The 17,666-nt window shown below is 42.4% G+C and overlaps 1 protein-coding gene across 5 annotated transcripts in view; it reads right to left on the bottom strand.

The window, feature by feature from the left end:
• Kdm5c (lysine demethylase 5C) overlaps positions 1-17,666 on the bottom strand; it is a 51,048-nt gene that overhangs the window by 16,087 nt on the left and 17,295 nt on the right. For all 5 annotated transcript variants that reach the window (XM_042684829.1, XM_042684826.1, XM_042684828.1 and 2 more), the window contains exons 9-12: positions 14,944-15,063; positions 14,656-14,814; positions 9,705-9,886; positions 9,449-9,611 (exon numbers count right to left, since the gene is read on the bottom strand). In XM_042684829.1, coding sequence (XP_042540763.1) covers positions 9,449-9,611; positions 9,705-9,886; positions 14,656-14,814; positions 14,944-15,063 — 624 coding nt within the window. The remainder of the gene's footprint in view (positions 1-9,448; positions 9,612-9,704; positions 9,887-14,655; positions 14,815-14,943; positions 15,064-17,666) is intronic.

The following is a 17,666-nucleotide window of genomic DNA, read 5'->3' as shown; positions in this document are numbered from 1 at the left end:
ATGCATGCTAGGCAAGCACTCTACCACTAAGCCACATTCCCAGCCCCTCCAAGGGGTTTAACTATGGTATTCATGTGTGCATATTATATTTCAATCAGAACAATCCCCTCTGCTGTTTTTTGCTCTGCTTCTCACCTACTTACTGTTTAACAGCTTCAGTGAGATTTCTTAAACCCTTTTTATAAATAGATGCAATGTACTGTAATATGGAAAAGAATCTCAAGTTTTTCTTTTCTCCCTTCTTGGGGGTTGAAATCAGGGCCTGGGAGCTGTCTCTGAGGTTTTGTTTTTGTTTTTTTTCTGCTCAAGGCTAGCTGGCTTCAAACTGAAATCTTCAGATCTCAGCCCCCTGAGAAACTAGGATTACAGGTGTGAGTCACTGTTGTCCTATAAATTTTTTTTTACATAGATATAAGCCAATCTTAACCCTCAACACACACCTTCTTCTTTAGTCTCATACTACCCAATCCCACTGACTACAAACCTTTAGGGGATTCAAAGGTATAAATTAGGTTTGTTCTAAAAGGTTCCCAATATCAGCTTAATACTATTTGCTCATCTCCCTTCTAGTTGTCCATTTTCTGATTTTTAAAACAAATCTCTTTGTGTCGTTTTACTGGGGTTTCCATAAGGAAAAGAAGTAGGCATGTGTATATTAAATTTGTCTCTAACCAAGATGAATATGCAATGCTGGGGAAGGTTTAGGAAAGGTAGTCTCCCTAACACAATCAATAAATTCTAATCTAAAAAATGAAGCTTTTTAGGTGTGCTGGGGATTTAACTGAGTTAAACATATATATTTGTATATATACACACATATGTATATATAATTTAAACAACTATTCCTCTGCTAGGATTCTCGAATAATTTAGGGACAAATTAACATCTTGACAATATTGTGTTCCCATTCATAAATACATGTCCACATTTATTCTCTGGTCATGTATCAGCTCCACCTTATATTTTCTCCTTCTTAAATTAATCTCTACTTAGAAGCAACACTGCTGCTAGTATTTTTTTTGCCAATCCTGGGGCTTGAACTCAGGGCCTGGGCACTGTCCCTGAGCTTCTTTTGCTCACAGCTAGCACTCTACCACTTGAGCCATGGTGTCACTTCCAGCCTTTTCTGTTTATGTGGTATTGAAGAATCAAACCTAGGACTTCATGCATGCTAGGCAAACAATATACCACTAAGCTATATTGCCTCTGGCATTTTTAACCTGTATTATTGTGCTGGCTTCTATAACTAGCCACCAAAACAATTTTTCCAGAAAAATGCAAATTTGACCATGGCATACCTCTGCTAAGGCCCTCTTCAATCCCTATATCCACCTGATAAAGCCATACCCTGAGAGGTAAATTCTTACTCTTCTATCATGGAACCATTTCCTGGTACCCCATACCTAAAAGACCCAATCTACCGTTTTCCTGCAGCACTTCTTTTTTTTCTTGTCGGTCATGAGGCTTGAACTCTGGGCTTGGGCGCTGTCCCTGTGCTCTTCAGCTCAAGGCGAGCACTCTACCGCTTGAGCCACAGCACTACTTCCAGTTTTCTAGTGGTTTATTGGAGATAAGAGTCTCATGGACTTTCCTGCCCGGAATGGCTTTGAACTGTGATCCTCAGATCTCAGCCTCCTGAGTAATTAAGATTACAGGTGCAAGCCACCGGCACCCCGCTGTCCTGCAGCACTTCTTATACCTTCGTTCCACCTGTTTCTGCTCATCGTACTCAATTGGACAGTGCATACCCAAAGGCAGGAACTGGTTTACTGACTTACAGGGTGGTGACCAGTACTCTTTTTTTTTTTGGGGGGGGTCCAGTCGTGGGGCCTGAACTCTGGGCCTGGGGGCTGTCCCTCAGCTCTTCAGCTCAAGGCTAGCACTCTACCACTTGAACCACAGCGCCACTTCTGGCTTTTTTTCTTTTTGCTTATGTGGTGCTGAGGAATCGAACCCAGGGCCTCAGGCATGCAAGGCAAGCGCTCTACCACTGAGCCACCTTCCCAGCCCCTGACCAGTACTCTTATACAAAGAAAATATTCTAGCAATAGAATCTGCTGAACTATCAAGTCTCATATCTAATATTATAGATAAAAAATTAACTCCCATAGAAGCCTTAGGTAGCAAAACCAGGAGTTGAACACAATATTTTTGCCTTCCTCTGAAGTTAAACTCTCATTTGGGCAATGTTAACTTTATTGTTTCCTATATGGTGGTTTAAAAGAGGATTCATAGATAGTTGTGACGATGCACACTTGTAATTGCATCACTTGGGAGGCTGAGGCCTCCCAGTTCCAGACTGGATTAGGCTACATAGCAAGAACCTATCACAAAAGAGAAATTAAAAATAGCATTCTTTACATTGTGCAAATGTTGAACAGCCAGAAAGCTAAAAACCAAGGCAAATATTCATCAATAGGTGAAATGAATATTATTGGGCCATAAAAGGAATTAATTCTGACACATGCTACATTGTGAATGAATCTTGAAAACACACTGATAGGCCCTTCACAAAAAAAAAATATATTATTCTATTTATATGTACTAGGGAGCAAAAAAAAATCTAGAATAGAAAACAGATGAGTGGATGCTTAGAATGGAGAGTGGCTACAAATGGCATGACATAGCTTCCTAGGAAGACAAGTGTATTTTAAAACTAGATTGCAAAGATGGCAGCATAGCTGTAAATTTACTGGCTTGTACATTTAAAATGGATGAATTTACAGTATGCAAACCATTTTACAATAAAGGTGTTAAAAGAAACATAAAAGGACAGTTATAAAATATTCTAGACACAGCACTGTCCAAGAGAAATATGCTAGGCTCATATGTAATTTCAGATTCTTTACTAGCCACATTAAAAAAGTAAAACGAGCTCTCTGCTCTTTTCTAGCTCTTTCTCAGCTCTTTCCTTCTCTTCTCTTTCCTAGCTCTCTCTTTCCCACCTTTCCCAGATGCTCTCTTTTCTAGCTCTTTCCTAGCTTTCTCTTTCCTAGCTCTCTCTTTCTCACCTTTCCCAGATGCTCTCTCTCTGCTCTTTTCTAGCTCTTTCTCAGCTCTCTTTTTTCCAGCTCTCTCTTCTCTTTCCCAGCAGGGCTACTGAATAAACCTACCCCTTACCTGAATACCACGTGCGTGGTGCTGTTCTTACTCAGCTACCTCTTTTTAAAAACCTAACATAAATGGTGCCGTGACTCGGATAAAGGGCTTAAAGTCAGAATAGGTGGGATTCCTCTCTGTTTTTTTTTTCCTTTTTTTTCTTTTTTGTTTGTTCTTCCCTTTCTGCTCTGAGGAATACCCACAGTTCTGACGGCCTTTTGCGAATCCATCTGTCTGCTGCGGACACAGAGCGTCGATATATTGCTGACCTTCACATCCACTCCACACCACTTCTCTACTCTGGTGAGTGAAACTACTCTCTACGGCTCTCTGTTGCTCAGTCTCTGTCCAGATGTGGCGCCATGCCAGAGAGCTCCTACAGCCTTTAGCTGAAAGGCCAGTCACCTCTGAAGCTGAGGAAGCTTGGCTTTGGGGGCTTGGCCATTTCTCTCTAGAGAGCTCTGGGGCAAGTCGGGACGCGGCTTCTGCCTGGTCAGCTCTCCTTCATTCACCAGACTGACTCTCCTACTCATGTAATGGGGCGCTGTGAATCAAGCCCGAGGGGTGAAACCCTTTTGAAATGCCTCCTACGCTCCCTGGAAAGCCAGAGAGCCTAATTTTATGCCATTCTCAGATGTAGACAGTTTTTGCCACTGCAATGGTAAATGGTCAGAAGTCTGTTTACTTTCAGGCTCTCATTGATCTCTCTCTGCCATTCATGTCCAACTTTCCCTAGCTCTCCCTTTCTCTTTTCTACATTTTGGCTTGTGCCTTGAAGAGTGCGACGCAGGCTGGGTCCCAGGGATCCCCCCCCCCCCCCCGCCCCTGCCCATCTAGGTTCCCTCTCAAAGGCTAGCCAATGTAGGCTTGATCTATTTGTTCAGGGTTCCTTTGCATTTTTCAGAAATTCACCATCTTGGCCACATGGTAGGTTAAGGGTTTGGCCCCACCTGGCCCTTAACCTTCCACCAAGCTTACTACTCCATCCAGCTATTCTAAGGTGCCTTGCTAACAAGTTGCTCTTTTCACAGGCCCTGGCAACTGAGGTCCAACCATGTGATGTGCTTTGTTAGCAAAGATGTCTAAATACTGTTGTCAAAATTTTAGATTTTGAGTTTTGCCTTTTTTGTTTTGTGTTGTGTATTCTACTGACTACGTGGTTCTAAAATACTGGGCATATCTGTGCTAAAATTCTCATCACATCTAATGAGTTTTGTCATTTCAGAATATTTGTTGGCAATTCTTGATAAGGACCAGGTAAGCTCTACTTATTCTATCTGATCTCCTTGTTGCTTTAATTGGAAATAATAAAGGGCTTTTATGGCAAAGATTGCAGTTCAAAGCCAGCCCAGGCCGAAAAATCCCTAAGACTCCATCTCCCAACTAACCTGCAAAGAGCCAGGCTGGAAGCATGGCTCAAGACTCTTATCTCTAACCAGCCAAACACTGAAAGTGGTACTGTAACTCAAAGTGGTAGGGCACTAGCCTTGAGCAGAAGTGCTCAGGGACAGTGCCCAGGCCTTGAGTTCAAACCTCCTTGAATACCAACTGGGACAAGCCATCCCAGCAATGAGCACCTAGACTCAGCCAGTCTGGGGAACAAGGGACCATGGAGAGGAGTAAGAGGAGATGATGTCACATCAGCTACTTTGTGCCTGCCCTTTCAAAATTAACCAGAGCCAGGAGGTCAGTAGAAGTAAGAAGCTTGCCCATCCAATGTCTATACCTGTCTGCCTATTAACTGAACAGGAATTTATCTACTTGCCTTTGTCACTTGACTTCTCTACCTACTCGCCAGATGTCAGAAGTAGCTTGGGACATTTCTACCAACATTTTCAGCCCCAAGTCCTTCCTCTTGCCATTTATTTGCTCGCTAGTATTTTTTTTTCCAGCCCCTCAATGCTCATGAGATTTCTTCAGACTTCACCTAAGGACTCAATCCACAAGGGACAGCTGCTGCTCGCTGCCTTCTCTGGGAGGGGACCAAATTCCAGCCTTTTACCCCTATTGTCGACGCCGTGTGTCAGCAGGAAGTAGCCAGAGAGAATCCGTGCCCTAGTAGCCAGAGAGAATCCCTGCCCTATTTCATGATTATTAAAAGGCTGGAATGTAAGGTCCGCTCCTGGATGGCTAGCAGACTCCACCCTCCTCGCAGCAAAGTCTCCACTCAGTACCTGCATTACCTAGGCAACTGGAACACCTGGAAGAGGTCACATCTGCATCCGCTGAGGTCACATCTGAATTTGATGTGGCCATACCTTTCTCTGCCCATACCCTAGATAAGGCCTAGCCCAGGCCCAGACGCCCTCTCTCTGCTTTCTGCTCTTTTCTAGCTCTTTCTCAGCTCTTTCCTTCTCTTCTCTTTCCTAGCTCTCTCTTTCCCACCTTTCCCAGATGCTCTCTTTTCTAGCTCTTTTCTCTTCTATTTCCCAGCTCTTTCCCAGCAGGTCTACTGAATTAACCTACCCCTTACCTGAAAAAAAAAAAAGTAAAACAAAACAGGTAAAATTACTTTCAATATTTTAACAAAGCCATTATAATTTTGTATAAATGGCATACAAAAGTATTTGTGAGATACTTTACATTCTTTGTTTCATACTAAGTCTTAAAATCCAACATATAGGTGATATGACAAAACTAACAGGACTTAAGAAACAAAGAACTCCCACTCATCTGGTTGAACCACTACTAAATATCCCCATGCTGCTGATCACATATATGGTATATAACATGTGAACACCGTTATAAATTACAGACTGTGATAGACAATTTGCTCCAGGAAAGTTAGAATGAACTTGTGACTTTAAATGAGCATCATTATTCCACAAGACTGTGAATTTCTGGAAATTATGTAATCACTTAATCACAATCAAAAAAAAAAAAAAAAGAACCTCGGGGAAGGGAGGGAGGGAGGGGATGGTAGGGGGAAAACAATGGAGGGGGTAACAATGTTCAAGAGGAAGTGTACTCATTACCTCACTCATGTAACTGTAACCCTCTGTATAGTATCTTTACAATAAAAAAAGAAAAAAAAAATGAAAAAAAAATCCAACATGTATTTTCCACTTTCAACACACTTCAGCTGGGATTAGCTATTTGAAAAGCTCGATAGCCACAGGTAGCTAGTGGCTACCAAACTGGACAGTGCATTTCTAGATCATCCAAGTTAGAAGAGATTATAAAATTCATCATTGCTACCTAAAAACTACTACACAGAAAAACAACTTAGAAATAACAAAATGTTTATGCTAGAAGGAATAAGGCTGATCTGTTTTCTACCTTTTTAGAAGGGAGGCATGTGTCTTTTCTAATGAAAAAAGTATTACACTATATATCTATAAAAAGAAATGGCCTTCTCCCACCAGAGGGGAATTCAAGGAACTAAAGATAGCAGTTGGGGGAGGTCCAGCTGGCTAAACTGCAGCATCACAGTATGAGAATATGAAAATCATAGATGCCTCAGAATGGAGGTGGAGGTGGTGGTGGTGGTGGTGGTGGTGGTGGTGGTGGTGGTGGTGGTGGTGGTGAAGAGGACCACTGCCAAGTCCAAAGAGCCTAGAAATTCTGGCAACTACCAACAGGAAAGGCGGGGCAGACAAGGGGGCAGGATGGTGAAGCAGAACCTAGCCAGAGAAAGTGGTGAAAACAATGAATACATGTTTAAGTTCCAGTGATAGTGATAGTTTTTAAAGAGGGAAAGATTGAATAGGTCCATGACCTTCTCTCTTCATCTTAGCTACTCAAAATACTTAAAAGAGAATCCTATTCCACTGGTAGTTTTCTGAGCATTAGAGGCAGGGATTAATATTGTGCTACAGGTGAGGAACAGAAAGTCTAAGGAATAGTTAAGCCAAATGTCTACTTGTGAATCAGCAGAACTTGAAGTTGCCTGCTATTTGTGAGAGAGAGAGAGAGAGAGAGAGAGAGAGAGAGAGAGAGAGAGAGAGTGTGTGTGTGTGTGTGTGTGTGTGTGTGTGTGTGTGTGTGTGTTTAGTGTGGTACTTGTAATCCAGCCCAGAGCCTCATGCATTCTAAGTATACACTTTACCACTAAATTGTATGTCCCAGGGCTGGGAAGATGGCTCAGTGGTAAAGTGCTTGCCTTGCATGCCTGAGGCCCTGGGTTCGATTCCTCAGCACCACATAAGCAAAAAGAAAAAAGCTGGAAGTGGTGCTGTGGCTCAAGTGGTAGAGCGCTAGCCTTGAGCTGAAGAGCTGAGGGACACCTCCCAGGCCCAGAGTTCAGGCCCCACGACTGGACCCAAAAACAAACAAACAAACAAAAAACCCAACAACAACAAAAAAATAAATTATATGTCCCAGATCTCCTTGAGTGAAATGAAGAGAGAAAAAGAGAACACTCTCTGAGTGGAGGAAAGTTATTTGAGCTATTGGATGATGTCTCTTCCCTTGTCCAAATTGTTAAGACATCCTAATCCTTCATTAAATATCATTAAAATATGCAATAAAAGTATATACAAGGGATACCAGTATATCAAAACAAAGAAGAAATTTAGATGAGAAATACTGACTTAGACCAGAAAACTATCTGATATTTAATTATTTATTTATTTTTAATTCTTTGTTGGTTGTAGGGCTTGAACTCTGGACTTGGGCACTACTGTCCCTGAGTTCCTCAGCTCAAGACTAGCACTCTACCACTTGAGCCACAGCGCCACTTCTGGTTTTCTGGTGGTTAATTGGAGATAAGAGTCTCACGGACTTTCCTGCCTGGGCTGGCTTTGAACTGTGATCCTCAGATCTCAGCCTCCTTAGTAGGCTTACAAATGTGAGCCACCAGAATCTGGCTGTCTGATATGTATTGACTACCTACCATGCTCCATGCATTAGAATAACTGCCAGTATGGCTGAGCATGGTGACACATGCTTATAATCCCAATCAGTCATGAAGCTGAGTCATGAGGATTGGGAGTACAAGGCCAGCTTGGGCTATATAGTGAGACCCTATCTCAAACAAAGGAAGATAGACAAGACAAAAAAGAAAAGAACAAATAAAAAGAGTAAGTAGTTTTAAGATCCACATTAGAAAACTGCCTGACATTAATAAATGCTAAAAATCCCCAGGAATATAAAAGCCCCACAGGTTAAGTCAAGTTGTATACCCAGAGTAACATTTTGTACAATTAGAAAGAATTACTGAGAAGAGGAAGAAGACAGATAGGTTAGAACCCTGGGCTCAATATTTTTTGCATTTGGGGGTATTTTTTCCCCCTGGGAAGATCTGAACTCAGGATTTGATGCTTTCGTTCACAGGCTGGTGCTCTACCACTTGTGTCATGCCTCCAACCCTTCAACATTTTGGGTTTTATATTTTTAACTCTGTGTTTTTGTTTTGTTTTTATATGGCTTGAACAGGGCCTGGGCACTGTCCCTTCGCTTTTTCACTCAAGTGATAATCATACTTGAGCCACAGCTTCATTTTTAGCTTTTTGCTAGTTAACTAAAGATAGGAATCTCACGGCCTTTCCTGCCTAGACTGGCTTTGAATCATGATCCTCGGATCTCAGCCCTAGTCTTCAGTAGCTAGGATTACTGGTATGAACCACTGGCACTCGTTTGAGACAGGATCTCACTATGGAGCCCTGGTCCCTGACCTTGTAACCTTTCTGTCTCTGCTTCCCAAAAGCATGTACCTACCTTGCCCAACTAAGTTCAACTCTTTTTTTTTTTGGGGGGGGGGGGGGGAGGTTCCGGTCGTGGGGCCTGAACTCTGGGCCTGGGCACTGTCCCTCAGCTCTTCAGCTCAAGGCTAGCACTCTACCACTTAAGCCACAGCGCCACTTCTGGCTTTTTTCTTTTTGCTTATGTGGTGCTGAAGAATCGAACCCATGGCCTCATGCATGCAAGGCAAGCGCTCTACCATTTAGCCACCTTCCCAGCCCCATGAGTTTAACTCTTGACACGTTAAGTAAGTAAAAAAGATATACTCTGTTCCAGGAAGGCTAGTAGTATGTAAAATATAGTCCTTAGTGTTGCCCATGCTATTTGATAAGAACATGATTTCCAATGTAGGTAGTATTTGACCATCTAGAATAAGGATCACATTTTCCAATTTTCATATGATCAGTTTCTCACTAACAGGAAGATGGAAAGAAATGATATGAATTCTTAATAAGGTACTGCCTTCAAACACATGGCCCAGTGGGCTATCACACTGTGTCTTACCACTATAATCATGGGTCTATTAGAGTAGTCATACCTACAGCTCAATTGAGATATAGCAGAAAAAAAAGGGCAGAGGTAAATTCCATGTGAAGACTACCACTACCACCACAAATGACATCACCAAATCATTCCTACTCCTTATTTCTGGTTCTTGGGCACTCACCGGTACACCATGTGACATAAGGGTATTAGGATTCATCAGGGTGACAAGTTGGTGTAGGAGGTCAGGCTGGCTATCAAAAAGTTCAGGTGTCAGCTTTTTCATTACTTCTTCCAAATGTTCTGCTGCCAAGGAAGGTACCCCATACCAGGTCTTCGGCTCACCCCTGCTCAAGTAGAAAGAAGACACATGCAGTGATCACACCCATGGTTGTGCAAAAAGCCCACCTGCCTTTTGAGCAACCCAAGAGCTCACTCACCAATGGAGGTAGTTAATGGAGTAACTCCAGTGATCCTCAATATGCCAGCAAAAGGCTGAGAAGACCATACCCACATACAGCCAGGGTACTTTCATGCCTGATATATCTGCATTGATGTGGCACAGTACAGACTGTTCCAACACAGGCATCACATTCAGGTTCCAACCACTTGTTGCATACTCCTGTCAGGTTAGGTATTTGTACAGAAGAGATGAGTGTTATGGCAAAGAACTGATATCTTAAGCTATTTGCCTAAGAAAGCTTAATTTGAGGGTTACACCTAAACCATACAGAATCCCCCTTCCTCATCATGTACACAGAAAATTTCTATTAAATTCACTCTCATATCAGAGAGGTTTACAGATATATATCCATCTTCCAAAATAACTGCAAGAAAAACCTCCTGCTGTGCCAATGAATTTTCAATACAAATGTTTAGAATCTGAACTGGGAGCTGGGCATGTTGGGTAGGGTATGACTGTAACCTGAGGCAGAAGAATTTCAAGTTCAAAGCTAGCCTAGGCTATACACCAATACCCTGTCTAAATAAACAAATAAATAAGCAAGCAAGCATAAACATCACATCAGTGCTACAGAAACTGGCTATGCATACACAGAATATAAAAAAAAATAAATAAACTAGAACCCCTACCACTCACCAATAACAAAAATCAGTTCTAAATGCATTAGACTTAAATGTCAAAACTAAAATTACAAAACTATTAAAAGAAAAAGAAAATATTTCAGGACATTGAAATGAACAAGAATTTTTTTTGGTGCTGATCCTGTGGCTTTAACTCAGGGCCTGGGCACTGTCCCTAAGTTTTTTAGCTTAAGGCTAATTCTCTACCACTTGAGCCACATCTCCACTTCCAGATTTTTGGTCGTTAATTGAAGAATCTCATAGACTTGTTGCAACAATGAGAAGTACAAGTTGTCATGTCCAAAACGAGCTTTACAACGTCGGTGCGGGGGGGGGGGGGGGGTAATGGGGGGGAAGGAGAAGGATTGGGATTGGGGGGGAGGGGGGGAGGCTGGGAAGGGATGTGAAGGGTAAACCAAAGGAGGAGGCTGCAATGCTTGGTAAGAAATGTATGCATTATCCTGCCCATGTAATTGTAACCCCTCTGTACAGTATGTTCACAAATAAAATTAAATTAAATTAAAAAAAAAATCTCATAGACTTTCCTCCTTAGGCTGGCTTTACACCACTATTCTCAGATAGCTTCCTGAGTAGGTAGAATTACAGGCATGAGCCACCAGCACCTGGCAGCGATTTTTTTTCCTATGCAAAAGCCTAGGAAACAAACACAAAAAATAGACAAATGAAATTATACCAAACTAAAAGTCTTCTGTACAACAACAACGAATTGAAGAGACAACATACAGAATGGGAGAAAAATCTTTGCCAAATGTATGTCTGATAAGAGATGAATGCCCATAATAAATAAGTAACATCTACTCAGGAGGCTGAGATCTGAGGATCACAGTTTGAAGCAAGCTGTGGCAGGAAAATCCATGAGACTCGTATCTCCAAATTAACCACCAGAAAACCAGAAGTGGTGCTGTGGCTCAAAGTGGTAGATGCTAGCTTTGAGCAAAAAGAGCTCAGTGGGGCTGGGAAGGTGGCTCAGTGGTAGAGTGCTTGCCATGCATACACGAGGCTATGGGTTCAATTCCTCACAACAACATAAGCAGAAAAGCCAGAAGTGGTGCTGTGGTTCAAGTGGTAGAGAGCTAGCCTTAAGCTGAAGAGCTGAGGGACAGCACCCAGGCCACTACTGACACCCCCCTCCCCAAAAAAAAGGAGCTCAGGGACAGTGCCTAGGCCCTGAGATCTACCCCACAACTGACAAAAAAAAATTTGAAAAATTCAAGAGGAAAACCTGATTTCAAAACTGTCCATAGACCTATATAGCTATTGTTCAAAAGATAACATAGAAGTCACAACAAGTACATGAAAAAAAAATGTTTAATATCACTAATCATCAAGGAAACCAAAACCATAAGGGAGTATCATTTGACCTCAATAATATTGCTGGGTGCCACTGGCTCATGTCTATAATCCTACCTATCCAGGAGGCTCAGATCTGAGGACTGCAGTTTGAAGCTAGCCCAGGCAGACAAATCCAAGGGACTCTCATCTCCAATTAACCAGCAAAAAGCCAGAAGTGGAGGTGTGGCTCAAATAGTAAAGTGCTAACCTTGAGCAAAAAAAACTAATTGAGAAAACAAGACCCTAAGTTTAAGCCCTAGTAGCAACACACAAATCTGAGTGCGCGCGCGCGCACACACACACACACACACACACACACACACACACGCGCGCGCGCGCGCGCACACACACACACACACAATCCTGTCATTTGCAGCAACACAGATGAAACTGGAGATCACTATGTTAAGTGAAATAACCCAGCCACAGAAAGTACCATATGACCTCACCAATATGTAGAATTTAAAAGGTTGATTGTATACATGTTGAGAGAAGAATGGCAATTTTCAGAGACCAGAGAAGTAAGGAAGAAGGGAAGAGAGTAGAGGGAAGAGTAAAAGTTGAACAGCAGGAGCTCTATGTGGAGGTCTTTTGAGGAACCTCCATACTACTTTCCAAAGTGGTTGAACAAGTTTACACTCCCACCAACAATGCAGTAGGCTTCCCTTCTGGCCACATCCCCTCCAGCATCTGTTGTTATTAGAGTTCTTGATTATAGCCATTCTAACTCAGTGTTGTTTTGATTTGCATTTCTTTTATGACTAGGGAGGTTGAGCATTTCTGCATATGTCTATTGGAGAGCTCCCTATGACCCAGCAATCCTCCCACTTTTGGGCATTTACCGAATGATCACAAACAAGACCATACTAAAGCTACCAGCACAACTATGTTTACTGCAGCATTATTTACCATAGCTAAGATATGGAACCAACCTAGATGCCCCTCAGTAGATGAATGGATCAAGAAAATGTGGTAATATATACACAATGGAATTCTATGCCTCCATCAGAAAGAATGACATTACCCCATTTGTTAGGAAATGGAAAGACTTGGAAAAAACTGTACTAAGTGAAGTAAGCCAGGCCCAAAGAAACATAGGTCCCATGGTTTCCCTTATTTGCAATAACTAGTATATGTCTGAGACAAGCAGAAATGGTCAGATAAGTTGATGTTAGGCGAAATGAACCCCAAGATAAGGAATCAAATGGGTTTTTTTTCTGGCTATTGTTTCTAACATATTTAAAGATATTTCTTTGTTGCTTTGTATGTCCTTCCCCCGTGGTATAACCCCTGTTTTCACTGTATTTGATGTTGGTATACGTTGTGGAGGGGAAGGGAAAAAACAAATTGTTTAAATAGAGATACAGGTTGACCCATTGCAACAATGAGATGTACAAGATGTTATGTTGAAAACGAACTTTACAACTTTGGCGCACACAAGCGGTGGGGAGGAGGGGGGATGGGAAGGGATGGGAAGGGGAAACAAAGGAGGCAACAATGCTTGATAAGAAATGTACTCAATACCTTGCCCATGTAATTGTAACCCCTCTCTATGGTATTTCTACAATAAAAAATAAACTAAAATAGAAAAAAAAAGTTGAACAGCAGGAAGCAGGAGACTCTGAGTTCAATTCCCAGTATCACCACCAAACAAAAAGCTTGATCAAGTTATAGTTAAAACAATAATAGTGTTACTGTACAATGGTGTGACAACAGATAATAATTCTATGCTGGGCTGGGAAGGTGGCTCAGTGGTAGAGCGCATGCCTTGCATGCCAGAAGTCCTGGGTTCGATTCCTCAGCACCACATAAGCAAAAAGAAAAAAGCCGGAAGTGGCGCTGTGGCTCAAGTGGTAGAGCGCTAGCCTTGAGCTGAAGAGCTGAGGGACAGCGCCCAGGCCCAGAGTTCAGGCCCCATGACCGGACCCAAAAAAAAAAAAAAAAATTCTATGCTATGTATTTCAAAAAAATAGAAGAAAGGATTTAAAATGTTTTCACCGTAAAGAAATGGTTGTCTTTTAAGGAGATATATTCACTCTGGCTTAAACATGACATAATGTATATACATGTATTGAAACATCAAGAGGTACTCTATAATTTTATATGAATTTTAATGTTTTTTTAAATCAGTTAAAAAATAACTTAAAAACTGGCTCTGAATCCAAATCAAGTATACTTTTCTTAGAGACAGGTCTGGGCCCCCTCTTTTTCCCATGCAAATCTCACTCATATTTCTTGTGAGAGGACCACTCTGACAGGTTATTTCACACTCCCTCATTTAATTCTTATTACAAATTTGCCAGGTGGCGATTGCACATTTAATAGATATAGAAATGAGCTCAGGAAGATGTAAGAACCCATCTCATATATGCACGTGCTAGGTACTAAGCTACGCTCTTTTTGGTTGTATTTTTGTTTTATTTTTATTTTTTGTGGTAGTTATTCTTTTGAGACAGTCTCACTGTATAGCCGAGTCTAGCTTTTAACTTATAATGCTCCTTTTTCTCTACCTCCTAAGTGTGGAGATTAGAGATACATACCACCATACCAGGAACTAGTCTACATTCTTTTTTTTTTTTTGGTGCTGGTTCTGTGGCTAGAACTCAGGGCATAGGTGCAGTCCCTACACTTTTATGCTCAAGAGTAGCATTCCAGATTTTTTTTTGGAGGGGGAGGGGCGTTAACTGAAGGCAGAGTTTCCCAGATTTTTCTGCCCAGGCTGGCTTCCATCTGTGATTCCCAAATCTCAGCCTTCTGAGTAGCTAGGATTACAGGCATGACCCACCAGCACCTGGCTTTAGGCTATACTCTTTACCTGTAGCATTTTGTATAAATTGTACAGAAACTGCTTAAGGTAGGCATACTTATCCCCACCATAGAGATACTTAGTCAGATATTAAATAATGTGCCCAAGCTCATACAGCTGACATATAACTATGATAATCACCCACTCACCTCCTCCTCAGGGGTAAGGTGCCGCTTACTATCACTGACAGGGAAACCGCTGCCAAATTCTTTGGAATGGATGTCAGCCCCATACTCAACAGTCACATCTTCCTCAATGCTATTGACCAGTCGCCAGAACTCCTTCTCTACAAGTTCTGTGGGCACCATCTGGGGGAAGAGGGGTAGTCGATGACCATGGCCCAGCTTATCCTGTCCCCCAGAGCCAAGGGAGGTGAGCATTAGGTGCCAACACCTATGGACTGAGCCCCAGTACTACCCAAGCCCTCTATCACTTACATGCACAGGCATGTTGAAGTAGTCAGCTTTAAAGGAGTCAGCCATCTCACCAAAGCTCTGCAGAGTGTATTCCCGGGTAGCCTGCTCAAAGCCAAAGGCTTCAGGGGGCCGCTTACACTCCTGAAACACAAAGAAGAACATGTTATAAAAACACATGCAGCCAGGCACCAGTGGCTCACACCTGTAATCCTAGCTACTCAGGAGTCTGAGATCTAAGGATTGCGGTTCGAAGCCAGTGAGACTCTGATCTCCAATTAACCCCCCAAAACGAGAAGTGGCACTGTGGGTTTAAGTGGTAGAACACTAGCCTTGAGTGAAAAAGCTCAGGGACAGCACCCAGGCCCTGGGTTCAAGCTTCACAACAAACACATGTGCACACGCACCTGTATATACACACACACACACACACACACACACACACACACACACACACACACACACACACACACACACACACACACACACACACAGAGACACGGAGAATCCTCATAAGTGGAAATGGAATATGGGATAGGAACAGCAGGCCTAAATCTGCATTCAATGTCCTTGAGTCAAGCCTGACTTTATAATGTCACCTTTTTCTCTTAATGCCTCAGCTTATTTCATCTTTTCATCCCCACATGTGTTTCAACTATGCTTTCAAGTGTATTTTTATACTTAAGTATCAAGTATCCCTCAGAAAGCTCATATGCTAAAAGCTCGGTCCACAGCTGTGGTGGCACTATTTTGGGAAATTCTGAAAACTTTAGGAGACAGGACCAAGCCAGAGGAAGTAGGTCAATGGGGGGAGGGGGGGAGTTGTCCTTGGGGGCTTTATATTGTCCGTAGGCATTCTGTCTCTCTCCTTCTGCTTCTTAGATGACATGATGTGTGCAGCTCTGTAGCACCCCTCCACACACACCCAGACATTGTGGACTTGAAATTACTGAAACCATGAGTCAAAATCTTTCCTCCTGCCAGTCACCACTGGCTCACGCCTGTAATCTTAGCAACTAAGGAGGCTGAGATCTGAGGATCACAGTTCAAAGCCAGCCTGGGCAGAAAATTCCTTGAGACTCTTATCTCCAATTAACCACCAGAAAACCAGAAGAGGTGCTATAGTGATAGAGCTCTCACCTTGAGCTAAAGAACTCAGGGAGAGCACCCAGGCCCAGAGTTCAAGCTCCACGACTGACAAAAAAAAATCTTTCCTCCTTTAAATTATCTCTAAGGTGTTCTATCATAGCAACAGGAAAATGACTAACATGCTCTGAGTTCCTCCCTCAGAGTTCATTCCTCTACTGGAATGCACTCCACCACCCCCTCTTTGTTTAATGGCAAAGATTAAACCTAGGACCTTATTTTTTTTTTTGGGGGGGGGGTCCGGTTGTGAGGCCTGAACTCTTGGCCTGGGCACTGTCCCTCAGCTCTTCAGCTCAAGGCTAGCACTCTACCACTTGAGCCACAGCACCACTTCCAGCTTTTTTCTTTTTGCTTATGTGGTGCTGAGGAATCGAACCCAGGGCCTCATGCATGCAAGGCAAGCACTCTACCACTGAGCCACCTTCCCAGCCCATGAACCACCTTCCCAGACCAGGACCTTATTATGCATACTTAGCAAGCCCTCTCTCTCTTTCTTTCACTGACTCTTCAAAACTCAACTTCAGCTGAGCATCAGTGGCTCCCATCAATACTCCTAGCTACTACTAAGGAGGCTGAGATCAAAAGGATCACGGTTCAGGGCCGTCCTGGGCAGAAAAGTTTGCTAGAATCCATTTCCAAAATGACCAACAAAAAGCAGGGTTGGAAGCATGGCTCATTCAAATGGCAAAACATCAGCCTAGCAAACAAAAGGCCCTAAGCATAAATCCAAATACTACTAAAAAAAGCACATACAAAAGAGTAAAAATAAAAAAATAGTAAAAGACCCGTCTCAAAAAAAAAAACAAAGAACACAAGCCAGGTGCTGATGCCGCATGTCAGTCCCAGTTACTCAAGAAGCTGAGATCTGAGGATCCTAGTTGGAGGCCAGCCCCCTACACCAAAAAAACAAACAAAAGCTCTCCAATTAATAAGCAAAATGCCAGAAGTAGAAGTGTGGCTTAAACCAATAGAGCTCCAGCCTTGAAAAAGCTAAGCAAGAGTACAGGCCTTGAGTTCAAGCCCCAGTAACAACTCTAAAACAAAAAAATAAATAAAAAGAATGTAAACAAAGCCCAAGTCAACACCAGTGGCTTATACCTGTAACCCTAGCTACTCAGGAGGTTGAAATCAAAGCCAGCCAAGGCAGGAAAGGCCATGAAATTCTTATCTCCAATTAACCACCAAAAAGCTTAAGTAGAGCTGCTGTGGCTCAAGTGGTGGAACTCCAACCTTGAGTGAAAAAGCTCCTAAATAGCATGCGGCCCCTAGTTTAAGCCCCAGAACCAGTACTAAGAAAAAAAAGTAACTTTAGGACATGGTGACACACAACTATAACCTCAGTACTTGGAGACAGAAGTTACACAAGTGCAAACCTGGACTATATAGCCAGATCCTACCTCAAATAACCAAAGGCTGAATATGTTAGCTCAGTGGTAAACTTGACTGGCATATACAAGGCCCTAGTTTCTATTTCTAGCACAACCAAAAACAAAAACAAAAACAAAATCAACCAACAGAACAATTTCAGTCCTCAGTCCAATATAACCTCCAGAAAGTGCTCCATTATAACTGTCGTGCCTATGCTCCTTTCTTCCTTTAAG

This window comes from Dipodomys spectabilis, unplaced genomic scaffold (genome assembly GCF_019054845.1).
Source record: "Dipodomys spectabilis isolate Male_0828 unplaced genomic scaffold, ASM1905484v1 ptg000091l, whole genome shotgun sequence".
In the NCBI taxonomy this organism is placed as follows: Eukaryota; Metazoa; Chordata; class Mammalia; order Rodentia; family Heteromyidae; genus Dipodomys; species Dipodomys spectabilis.
This window is presented reverse-complemented; position numbering and strand designations above follow the sequence as displayed.